General features: G+C 41.3%; 1 protein-coding gene across 2 annotated transcripts in view; it reads left to right on the forward strand.

The window, feature by feature from the left end:
- Positions 1-12454, forward strand: part of ITCH (itchy E3 ubiquitin protein ligase) — a 79353-nt gene extending 66899 nt beyond the window's left edge. For both annotated transcript variants that reach the window (XM_077251965.1, XM_077251966.1), the window contains exons 11-24: positions 1928-1988; positions 2089-2173; positions 4496-4624; positions 5234-5306; positions 5535-5606; positions 6396-6484; positions 6565-6724; positions 7893-8026; positions 8825-8965; positions 9711-9831; positions 9924-10028; positions 10561-10657; positions 11432-11504; positions 12206-12454. In XM_077251965.1, coding sequence (XP_077108080.1) covers positions 1928-1988; positions 2089-2173; positions 4496-4624; positions 5234-5306; positions 5535-5606; positions 6396-6484; positions 6565-6724; positions 7893-8026; positions 8825-8965; positions 9711-9831; positions 9924-10028; positions 10561-10657; positions 11432-11504; positions 12206-12305 — 1440 coding nt within the window. In that variant the 3' untranslated portion in view covers positions 12306-12454. The remainder of the gene's footprint in view (positions 1-1927; positions 1989-2088; positions 2174-4495; positions 4625-5233; positions 5307-5534; positions 5607-6395; positions 6485-6564; positions 6725-7892; positions 8027-8824; positions 8966-9710; positions 9832-9923; positions 10029-10560; positions 10658-11431; positions 11505-12205) is intronic.
- The last annotated feature ends 509 nt before the right edge of the window (positions 12455-12963 follow it).

The raw sequence follows: 12963 nt of genomic DNA on the forward strand, positions 1-12963 counted from the left end.
ACATGTGGAATTATATACTAAGCAAAATAGTGTGAAACAACTGAAATTATGTCTTATATTCTAGGTTCTTCAAAGTAGCCACCTTTTGCTTTGATGACTGCTTTGCACATTCTTGGCATTCTCTTGATGAGCTTCAAAAGGTAGTCACCAGGAATGGTCTTCCAACAATATTGAAGGAGTTCCCAGAGATGCTTAGCACTTGTTGACCCTTTTGCCTTCACTCTGCTGTCCAGCTCACCCCAAACCATCTCGATTGGGTTCAGGTCTGGTGACTGTGGAGGCCAGGTCATCAGGCATAGCACCCTATCACTCTCCTTCTTGGTCAAATAGCCCTTACACAGCCTGGAGGTGTGTTTGGGGTCATTGTCCTGTTGAAAAATAAATGATGGTCCAACTAAACGCAAACCGGATGGAATAGCATGCCGCTGCAAGATGCTGTGGAAGCCGTGCTGGTTCAGTATGCCTTCAATTTTGAATAAATCCCCAACAGTGTCACCAGCAAAGCACCCCCACACAATCACACCTCCTCCTCCATGCTTCACGGTGGGAACCAGGCATGTAGAGTCCATCTGTTCACCTTTTCTGCGTCGCACAAAGACACAGTGGTTGGAACCAAAGATCTCAAATTTGGACTCATTAGACCAAAGCACAAATTTCCACTGGTCTAATGTCCATTCCTTGTGTCCATTCCTTTAGTCCAAAGAAGTCTCTTCTGCTTGTTGCCTGTCCTTAGCAGTGGTTTCCTAGCAGCTCTTTTACCATGAAGGTCTGCTGCACAGTGTCTCCTTTTAACAGTTGTTGTAGAGATGTGTCTGCTGCTAGAACTCTGTGTAGCATTGACCTGGTCTCTAATCTGAGCTGCTGTTAGGCTGTGTGCACACGTTGCTGATTTTCGTGTTTTTTTTTCTTCGTTTTTTTCTGATAAAAAGCTATAAAACCGCAAAAAAACAGCATACAATATGCATCCCATCATTTAGAATGAATTCCGCATGTTTTGTGCACATGATGCGTTTTTTTCCGTGAAAAAAACGCATCGCGGTAAAAAACGCAGCATGTTCATTAATTTTGTGGTTTTTTTTGCGGATTTCCCACTATAAAATGCATTGGGAAATGTCCGGAAAAAAACGCATGCAGATTTCTTGCTGAAAATTTTCTCAGGAATTTTCTGCAAGAATTCTTGAACGTGTGCACATAGCCTTAACCTGCGCTTTCTGAGGCTGGTGACTCATATAAACTTATCCTCAGAAGCAGAGGTGACTCTTGGTCTTCCTTTCCTGGGGCGGTCCTCATGTGAGCCAGTTTCTTTGAAGCGCTTGATGGTTTTTGCCACTGCACTTGGGGACACTTTCAAAGTTTTCCCAATTTTTCGGACTGACTTTAATTTCTTAAAGTAATGATGGCCACTCGTTTTTCTTTACTTAGCTGCTTTTTTCTTACCATAATACAAATTCTAACAGTCTATTCAGTAGGACTATCAGCTGTGTATCCACCAGACTTCTGCACAACACAATTGATGGTCCCAACCCCATTTATAAGGCAAGAAATACCACTTTTTAAACCTGACAGGGAACACCGGTGAAGTGAAAACCATTCCCGGTGACTACCTCTTGAAGCGCATCAAGAGAATGCCAAGAGTGTGCAAAGCAGTCATCAAAGCAAAAGGTGGCTACTTTGAAGAACCTAGAATATAAGACACAATTTCAATTGTTTCACTCTTTAAGTATATAATTCCACATGTGTTAATTCATAGTTTTGATGCCTTCAGTGTGAATGTACAATTTTCATATTCATGAAAATACAGAAAAATCTTTAAATGAGAAGGTATCCAAACTTTTGGTCTGTACTGTATGCCTAAACCTTTTTCACAGCACTATATGTATGGAAATATATATTATATTATAATATATTGCTATTTTACTTCTTCTAGAACCAAGAATACAGTCAAAATAAAGAGTATGATCCCCTGGGGCCCTTACCTGCTGGATGGGGTAAGTGTAAGCAATGTTTAGTTCTACTTTTTTCTTTTTTTTTTCTTACTTTTTTTCATTATGTAACCATTGGATCTTTTGCTTCCCTAATTTATTGCAGAAAAGAGGACAGATGGAAATGGCAGAGTGTATTTTGTTAATCACTCTACACGGGCAACTCAGTGGGAAGATCCCAGAAATCAGGGGTAAGTGAAGTAGCGGCTGAATAGATCTGTTAGTTAAGTGAGTTTGGACCCTATAAAAGACTTCCTGCAGTGTATATTGTACTTTGTTTTTCATAAAAAAAACTTTTGTTATACTAGAAAATAAGGTTTTAAATGCAGCCTTGCTTAGCTATGGGCACAGTACACTGTTCGCCCTCACAATTACAATTCTCCACAACTCCCCTTCAGTTTATAGCTTTCTCTCTTTGGAGAGATGCCTGAATTGAATCCTTAGCCTTACACTTACTAACACTGCCGGATCCAAGAGCACAAAGTACCAGTGTACAGGAGCAATTTCATTCACGTCTCCTGTCTGCAGCGGCTGCTTACTGCACATAGGATCACATAGAGGGCTGTCAATGCTGAAAGGAGAGAGGGATGAGAGCGCGTTCTGTGTGCCTGGCTGACATTTTCATCTCCCTCTCCTATTATCATCAGCTACTTTAAGATCCTGTGTGTCTGCGACTGGAGATTGGGATGAGAACACCCTGTGTAGCCTCTCGGCTAATGCAGTATGTGTGTGCAGGGCTCAGGATTCAAATCAGGCCGCGCTCCAAAGCGAGTGCTGTCAGTCAATATTATGGCTTATAATTGAGGAGCAAGACCGTGCACTGAGCTCTTGGCCATCCTGAGGGTGCACCAGGGACCTTCATTTACATATCTAATAAAACATGTTTGTTTTCATTTTTCAGTAAAATGAAATGAGCCTATTAATTTCACTTTTGGGGCTGACTGACTCCCTTTAGAATACAAATGAATTATTTTTGACATCTTTTACAAAATAAGCCCCCCCCCCTCCCTTCATACTTCCATTTTCTCTTGGTGGCATTGTTACAGTAGACTTTCAAAGCCAGACTTGCATCACAATTTCACCTTGTTGTGCACCATATACTGGCCACTGTGCAGTGTTAACCCCTTCACGACATCTGCCTTACATGTACGACTCCTCTAGTTCCGGTCACCGCTCTGCATCGCGCAGTGAGAGTGTTAAGATTGTTGCTGTCTGACAGCAAACCATCCCTGTACGTTACCTCGGAGGGGCTGTACCGTCTGAGACCGCATCAATCACAGCAGTCACTGATGGATGGGGTGATGGCGACGTCACCTCTGGTGATTAACTCTTTTGGCGCAGATTGGCTGAACAATAGTTACCAATGACCAATCGTCGCCAAAAGCTGCACAGCCATCTTTTTCTCAGATCTGACGTGCAGGGCAGTTGTGTAAATCCTCTGTGTACCTGAGTGAAAGAAAGATCATTGATGGCCAGTGCGATCCTCCTGCAATTTCCTGCTTCTTCTGTGTTTCCTGTGCAGCGTGCTGTGCGTCTGATCTGTGATCACAGCAGCTGTTTCTAAATCCCTATTCCAGCTCCCCCCATTCCTGTCACTCAATCACCATCCTCCAATCGCCCCAATTGTATGTTTGTGACACTAATGTGTGTGCTTCGCGTGCCCACAGCACTCTGATCCGAATCGCTGCTGAGTCTGCGCCAAGGTCTTTTTCTTTTTTTTTTTGCTATAGGTGGAGGAGCGGACGTCACAGTGTTAGTGACGTCTGATTTTCTAGTATAAAAAAAATAATCTACCAAGCGCCAAAGTAAGAAATGTATGTCCGTTATAGACTGGAGTACTTTTCTGTAATTTGTGCCACTTTTGTGGTGTAAATTAAGATGAATTTGTTTACCATGCTCCCTGCCTTCTAAGCTCTGCTGACTTAGATATTCATTAAAGATGGCTAAAGCCGCTTAATTTTTGCGGTAGTACAAATTGCATGAAACTGGTCCCCATTCCTCAACGTTTTTCACCAGAATTCTAACATAAAACTGAGAAGTCCCAATAAAGGGCCCGATTAATCAAGGCAGGCGCTGCTCATACTGGTCTCGATGAGGGGCCGTGCTGGAGTTAGACGCTCCTGATTCATGAAGAGCTGAGATTTCTGCCGTATGACATGCTGCAGCTCCACTTAATTCGGCAGAGCTCAGAGAAACTGGCGTGAAAATGGCAAAAATTGCAAAATTTTGGCAAAACTCCCGAGTTACACTTCAGTTTTGTGACTTCCCAAAGCATACACGCCTGAATTCTGTTGTGAAAGCTTTGATGAATCGGGCCCAAAGTGTTTTTTATTCTCTGCCCTTGGTTGCTTTTTAAAAGGTGTCATTGTTTTGTAGAGGAAGTTGCCAAAAGCAACAACACGAATTCCCTTTTAGAACCGCGATTTGTGTATTAACCTCTCCTTTATGGTGATTGATTGGTTTTTTGGTGCCATGTGTATAGATGTGTTCATGTTTGTTGTTGTGTATTTCAGGCAACTAAATGAGAAACCATTGCCAGAAGGCTGGGAGATGAGGTTTACAGTGGATGGGGTTCCATATTTTGTAGATCACAATAGAAAAACCACTACCTATATTGATCCTCGGACTGGAAAATCTGCCTTGTGAGTTATCAATTATTGTGACAGTAAGGCGAGGGCAGCGACTTTGTTTCTGCAACATGAGCGAGGAAAAAAAAAGGTCAATAGTAGCCAAGTCTCGTGTGACCAAAAATCTATCCGATCCTAAGTTTTGTTGACGGGCATGTTATGTCACGTGCCACATTTGCAGTCAATAAACACAATGTTGCACTACCAAAATCTGTGTATCTCTAGCCTTCCGCTTTCCTGTCACTTGCTACTTTTTTTCTAGTGTTTTGCTTGTTAGTAGTGATGAGCGAGCGTACTCGCATGAGGTGTTATCTGAGCATGTTCGGGTGAGTGACTTCTGCGTGCTCGAATCCCTGCGCCTGCGTCTCGCAGCTGTTTTACAGCAGCAACGCATGCAGGGATTGCCTACCAAACAGACAATCCCTGCATGTGTTGCGGCTGTCGCACAGCCCCGGGACATGCAGCCGTGGGTGCTAAAACATATTTTTCGAGCACGCCAAAGACACTCTATTAGCACCCGAGCATGCTTGGATAACACCTTATCCGAGTACACTCGCTCATCTCTACTTAATATACCAAGCAGTCAGCCATTGGTCATCTCCTGCCTTTCCTTTCTGTGGACAGGGATAACGGGCCTCAGATCGCTTATGTGCGGGATTTTAAAGCTAAGGTGCAATACTTCAGGTTCTGGTGTCAGGTAAGTACGTGCCTTTAGATGTCTTTCATTTTTAGGATCTAATCTGTCACGAAGATTCACCGGTCACTAGAGTAATCTGCTCTGACTTTAAAACTGAAGCGTTACTTATGGCACCTCTGCATACTATTATTTGCCAATTTTCTACTTCCCTGTACTTTGCAGAAAGTTTAGTATACACGGATTTATCTTTTAACAGTTTGATGTAAAATATCCTCAATCTCATTACAGCAACTCTTCATGCCGCAGCATATCAAGATCACAGTCAACAGGAAAACCTTGTTTGAGGATTCCTTCCAGCAGGTTTGTAATGCAGTTCAGTGGAGGTCACTGGTCTCCTTGAATAAAGGAAAAGCAGGCAGCCGAGAAGAAAATCCAGGTCCATTAAGATCAATGAAGGGTAGTGGCCTACTTATGCACATGTACAGGCTGTCAAGTAAAGGGCCATTCAGACCAATATCAACTTTGAGGTTAGAGTTTGTCACCTTGCTGAGAGGGTTTAATTGATCGTATTGGCTGAAATACCCCTTATATTTTTTAGAGAATATTCAATGATCCATACATGCTAATATATCTGCCATGATTGAGTATTTATAATGTTTAGTGTGAACAGAAGTCCGTTTGCACTCAGGATATTTTTTTGTGTAAAGTATCATGGAAATTGCTAGAAAATGATCTGTGATTCCTAAATCCTATATTTTCCCTTGGAGTATCATCACATGGGACAGCATAGTTAGGTTAGCTGGAAAGGTGGATAATGCTCCATGCCAAAGGTTTGAGGTCACACTGTGTATGCCAAAAGTTCTGGGAGGAAGGTTGTAAGGGCGGTTCTGTAATCTGTCGCGCCTCAGTGGGCATGCTTTCATCAGACTGGTCAGCGGGTAGTGCACGCCTTTCCGACTAGTCCAAAGCATTTAAGAATGCGGCAACAGAAGATTGATAAGGTGAGTTTCACTATATACTGTGAACTTGTCCCACACAACTGGATTGTCTGTAGCATAAAAAAAAACAAATGCAATTATGTAATTAGTTTATTGGTGCTGATTCTGCTGTCTAGTTCCCTTTTAATAGTTTCCGTCTTACAATTTTTAGATAATGAGCTTTAATGCCCAAGATCTAAGGAGAAGACTTTGGATTATCATTCCTGGAGAGGAGGGGCTCGATTATGGAGGTGTTGCAAGGTAGCCCCCTGACCTTGCCTCTAGAAGCATGTGGAATACGACCAGGCCACTCCTAATTCATGTGGTGTTGTTGTCCACAGGGAATGGTTTTTCCTTCTGTCCCATGAAGTCCTTAACCCCATGTACTGCCTATTCGAGTATGCAGGAAAAGATAACTACTGCTTGCAAATCAACCCTGCCTCCTACATCAACCCTGACCATCTGCGCTACTTCCGCTTTATTGGCAGGTTCATTGCCATGGTGAGTTTAGTATTTCTCTGTGAGGTTTATTAGTAGCCCTTTGAGGTCGTTTGGATCTACTCTCTTATGGACCAATTAGAGATCATGCATAATATGATGTATGGTGCTTGAGCTGGAGGAGGTGATCTCATTGACATATAATTTTGTGGTAAAAGTTTCCATATAAATTGCATTTTATTCATTCAAGTCCGTGATGTTTGTATGTATGAGTCCTGTTCAGTAGTATTTGACAGTCTGATAAATTATCTTTGTATGCAGTCATATAATGAAGACTGTCAATCACTGACAAATGATCTTTATTTTTTATATAGCGCTAACATATTCCGCAGCGCTTTCCAGTTTGCACACTTTATCATATGCAGTTTTATAGGGGCGTGATTGAAGGTCTTCCATATAGGACTGCATATAGAGAAATTTGTCAGTAGTTGATAGTTTTCCCTGTATGACTGTACACAGTGTGTACACTGTGTCAATCACTTTTAGCAGCACCCACTGGATTCCTATGCATACAAACACAAGAAATTTCTGACCATGCTTCCTACCATGTGTCGCTTGGTGTAGTTTTGATAGAATTCCTGTTTTCTCTGATGTAGATGTAGCAGTGCTCGGAATGCTGAGCTGTGTCCCACACCCCTGATTGGTAGCTTCATGTGTACTCTGTGCATTGTTAGCAAGCTGCCAATCAGTGGTGTGGCAGGGACTACACAGGTTAGCATGTATATTCTACTGAGAAAACACTGATTGTATTGAATCTACAGCAAGCTGCTAAGCAAGTGACACATTCCTGCATTCAGGCTCTCTGCCCCTACAGCATGCTGCTCTCAGATTACATGGCAAAATCCTGTGACTGATTCCCTTTAATTAAGAATGAGCATTTTTCAGATTGCTCATTCATTAATTCAGTAATTTCAAATTACTGTTAAAATGCACAAAATTATCTATTTCATCGGTAGTGATTTCTTTCCTCCTTTACTTAATTTTCCGATTCAATATGGGTCTCAGCCGGACCCTGATCCGAATGTTGCGGCATGTCCTACATACGTAACATTATGGGAGTTTAAGAATCTGATGTATTGCTACAATCGCCATGTGTAAAATAGATTTGTGCTTCTTTTTCCATATAGATGTTGGATGTATCTTGTGGTAACATATAACATCTTTTCCTTAGGCTTTATTCCATGGTAAATTTATAGACACTGGTTTCTCCTTGCCATTCTACAAACGCATATTAAACAAACCAGTGGGCCTGAAAGACTTGGAATCCGTAGATCCTGAGTTTTACAATTCCCTCATTTGGATCAAGTAAGTATGGCCAACTGTCTTCCTTTCTGCAGTAGTTTTTTGTGATAAAGATATTGCGTTCACACATGGTGTGGCAGAAAGAAAATCAACTTTCCAGGCTTCTAGTTTGTCCTAGGAACGCTCCTACAGCGATGGTTTTGAAAACTTTATTAGTTACCGTTTGATTTTAGGAAAAAATGCCAAATATAGTGACATTATAGGACTTGCGGTTTATAAATGTCTATACGGAGGTGATGGTGAACCATTAGATATGTATAATTAGGTTGTGTGAGCAGTGTAACAGTGTTCACCAGTAGATGATATCCACATAGATGTAATGTCATTACCGCCTGCATGTTGTGATGCCACTATTACACTATTCATGACTTAAGTATACATATCTGATGGATTCACCTCCTTGTAGACATTTCTAGCATGTACACCCATTATAATGGGTTACACTGTGCCTGAACTTGGCAACTCCATATTTTATTTGCCTCCTGCTCCATTTGTTACGCTGTAGTGTTACCTATTGGTTTCTCACTTTAAGTAATTTTAATTATTTGTTCTTTAATAAAACTACTTTTTTAATATATTATGCTTATTGGTGCACACTTCTTTTTCTGTGGGCTCATATTTACTATTGCACTGATTATTTTTGGATAAGAACTCCATGTATACCAGTATATTTCCAGCACAGATTGCTTTATACATAATACTATGTTCATTGGTATTACTTACATGTTCCCTGACTTTTTGCTTCTTTTGCATGGAGGTCTGTATCTGTACACGTGAGCCAATACATATTGTTATTCATAGGGAAAACAACATAGAAGAGTGCTGCCTGGAAATGTTCTTTTCAGTGGATAAGGAACTTCTTGGGGAGGTTAAAAGCCATGACCTAAAGCCGAATGGGAGCAACATTCAGGTTACTGAAGAAAATAAAGAGGAATACATAAGGTGAGGTATCGTTCTGGACTGTTTTCTATTAATATAAATTTGGGATTGTTCTTCATGGAGGTGACAGCACACAAAATGGCCTAAAGCCACTAAAACGTCTTTTTAGTGCTTTACAAGGTTTTGCAGTCATTAGATCCTCACCTATTGGACATTTGGCCCTTTCACTCATCTGATATTCATAGTTACAGAGTGGACCGCAACGTCCAAACAGGTCGCAGGTCTCCTGCCCAAAATGAATGGCCTTGTAGGCAAAATGTTATGTTGTGAGTTCAGATCAGGAGACTCGCAGGCAGTCTGGATATTGTGGTCTTTACTCCGGACATGGATGTCAGACATGTGAAGCCGGCCTCACTAGCATGTTCTTGTGAATTTCATCAAGGTCTATAATGAGACAAGTCCTTAAAAATAATGCTACAGCCAATGCTATTGGTGCTGAGAAGCTACGGCTGTCCAACCGTGGCACTTTGGCAATGCCCACAATATCTAGAAGCCAATGTCCACAATATATTACGAAGTCATTCATTATAAATGGAGATGAGCGAATATTTCAGTATTCGGTTCGGATTCCGATCACCGAACATAGCCAAATGCTCTTGTAGTCAGTGGGAGTAGAGATGAGCAAATATGTTGGGAAACGACCGTCAGACATAAATTTGGCACGAGTATGGCAAATACGGATTCGTTTTCCGAACATCTCTAATTAGAAACACACAGGTCCTGACTGATCTCTCCTTGCTTACTGCAGGCTTGTCGCAGAGTGGAGATTATCTCGAGGAGTGGAGGAACAGACGCAGGCATTCTTTGAGGGCTTTAATGAAATCCTACCCCAGCAGTATTTGCAGTATTTTGATGCCAAAGAATTGGAAGTAAGTTGGCTGTTGTAAAATGATAATACGGTGAAGAGTTATTGTGGGGGAGATCCTGTGTAAATGATATTTGTTTTTCCCTTCTGTAATAGGTTCTCCTATGTGGGATGCAGGAAATTGATTTGAATGATTGGCAGCGAAACTCAATATACCGGCACTACACGAGAACCAGCAAGCAAATAGTGTGGTTCTGGCAGGTTGGGTTTTTCCATTTTATTTTTCCAGTAATTTACCATATTATGCCCTATATTTAAATGGGTTGTCTGGGCACAGAAATTGATGATCAGTTGACAGGTTATCAATAGTAGATAGGCAAGGCTCAAACACCTAGTGTCCCCATATATCAGATGTTTTTTGCTTTGGCAGCGGCCCGATGTGAATGCTTTAAACAAGGCTGCTTAGTGCTGCTCCATTCATTGTCCAGCGGCCACTACCGGCTACCGCAGCCAAAGCTCCGGCTCTCCCCACCTCTGTTCAAAGTGTTTACATCTGGCCACCGCCAAAGCAGAAAATGGACGCTGGAGTTCAGACCACCACTGTTCTGCTATTGATGACCTACCCTGTAGACGGTTCATCAGATACATTTGCCTGGACAACTCCATCAAATGGTTTGTCTGAAATGAAGAAAAAAATAATCTTTGTATACAGGCTGTTTTTTACTTTTGTTATGAGTATAGTTTTTTTTATATACCTTTTATATTAATCTTGCCTTTTTTTTATTCTTCCTAGTTTGTTAAAGAAATTGACAATGAAAAGCGCATGAGACTTCTTCAGTTTGTTACTGGGACTTGCAGATTACCCGTAGGAGGCTTTGCAGATTTAATGGGTATGTACATGGCCTAGTTACCTAGCTGTTAAGATGAAAACCTGTTGGCCAAACAATCACTCACCTCTTTTTATCAAAGAAATGATGTCTCTGTACAGGTTTGTTAATTCACTGTAGATGATCAGTTGCCGTTTCTTTCTCTTAGGCGCCATTCACATTTTCATTATGCATATGTGAAAAACTGAGAGATTTTTATTTATTTTTTTTTATTTGATTTTCAGTCTTTTTTGCTTTGAGTCCTATTTTTACCAGAGTGGCATACATTTCTTTTATGCAAAAAAAAAAAGTTTCCAATCTTCTCCTACCTATTATTATACCAGTTACAAATTGGACAACACTAGGATACAACATGGATGGAATTTGTTTGCTATCCAGTTTTTCCACTGCCCCATTGACTTAAGTGGTCTGTTTCTGATGTTCAAATCAGACCAAAATCGGAGAGGTCTGCAAAAGAAAAACCGATGTGAACATGCCCATAGACTATAATGGGGACGTGTTTTGTTTGTGAAAAACTGATGTGTGAATTGGGCCTAATTCTCTTCTCTACTTCTATTAATGCTATCTATAGATGTGTTTGCTATTTTTTTTAGCCATCTGATTTTACAAGAATTAAAATAAGCCCTGCGGAATATGCTGCCACTATATACGTGTGTTCTGAGACCTAAAATAACTCGGCCAGTGCTTTAACCAGATTGAATGGCTAAGTATGATGTAGAGATCACAAAATCTGAATTAATAAAGTTTTTTTGCCCACCATATTTTGTTACTCTCTAGGGAGCAATGGTCCTCAGAAGTTCTGCATTGAGAAGGTGGGGAAAGAAAACTGGCTGCCTAGAAGTCACACATGGTAAATATACTACACTAACTTTTATCTGCCATATGTACCGGTAGGGGGAATCTGCTACCATGTAAAGGCAATCTGTCATCCGGTTTTGTAATTTGAGAGCAGCATGATGTAGTGGCAGAGACTTATCACAGCTGTGTGTCACTTACTTGGCTGTGGGCTGTTGTTTCAATTAAATCCGTTTTGTATCAGCAAGAGATTCTTACTATAGGACTAGGTGTCTCATGCCTCCTAGTCAGCTATGTGTAGCACGCCCCACCACTGATTACCAGCTTTCTGTCAATGCACAGTGTACACGGGAAGCTGCCGATCGGTGGTGTGGGCGAGGTTATACAGGGCTCGGCAAGATCTGCAACAGAGAAAACAGGGATTGTATCAAAATGACAGCATGCAGACCAGCAAGTGACACATCACTGGAATCAGGGACTCGGTCCCTACATCATGCTGCTCTCAGCTTGCACAGCAAATAGCTGGTGACGGATTCACTTTAACTCCCATTGCCTTGTGCACAATTATTACATCAAGTGCCAGTAAGTAAGATTGGTAATAACTTCATAATTCAAATTTAGGATGTTGTGTAGACTGCAGTATATAGACTGGTTCAATATGACCCTTCTCATTTACTAGACAATGCCTTTAATATGGTCTGTTGTATAAAGACGTAAGCGTTACGACATCATATATATTGTTTTCTTCATTTTCAGCTTTAACCGTTTGGATCTTCCACCTTATAAAAGCTTTGAACAGCTTAAAGAAAAATTGCTTTTCGCAATAGAAGAGACAGAGGGATTTGGGCAAGAGTAAGAATCCCCTGACATATCCTGCTGGCACCAAGCGTGTGAACACTGCTGATCCCTTCCTGACCACCTCTGTTATTTTGTTTTTTTTTCCTTTCTCAATAATTTTTTTTTCAGTGACAGCATATTGTCTAAACCAGGGGTGTCAAACTGCATTCCTCGAGGGCCTCAAACCATGCGTGTTTTCCAGATTTCCTCTCATTGCACAAGGTGCTGGAATCATTCTGTGCAGGTGATTAAATGATCACCTGTGCAATACAAGGAAATCCTGAAAACATGACGTGTTTGCAGCCCTTGAGGAATGCAGTTTGACTCCTCTGGTCTAAACTGTTCGTCTGTATCGCTGAAATCTCTTGTCCACACCTGTGTATGTGATCCATCACCAGGAGATACATGGTTCTCGGTATGTACATGTAGCTGGGGCTTTAGTTCTCTTAGTCTTCCATGGATGTGACACTATGCATCCTATGTGGGGATAATCTTCACAATGTTCTGTCCACGGCAGTGTTATCCCGCGGGGCACCCACAGCCCAATGAGCTGTATATAGCCATATTTATTATGCACTATGGGAGGGTGTCCTGTGGAGTAATGCTAGAAAGTCCGTTACCCTCCATACTGTCTAATGAAAGTAATCCTGCAAGGTCATCTAGAATTAAGTGTTGCT

This window comes from Ranitomeya variabilis, chromosome 4 (genome assembly GCF_051348905.1).
Source record: "Ranitomeya variabilis isolate aRanVar5 chromosome 4, aRanVar5.hap1, whole genome shotgun sequence".
NCBI classification, from domain to species: domain Eukaryota; kingdom Metazoa; phylum Chordata; class Amphibia; order Anura; family Dendrobatidae; genus Ranitomeya; species Ranitomeya variabilis.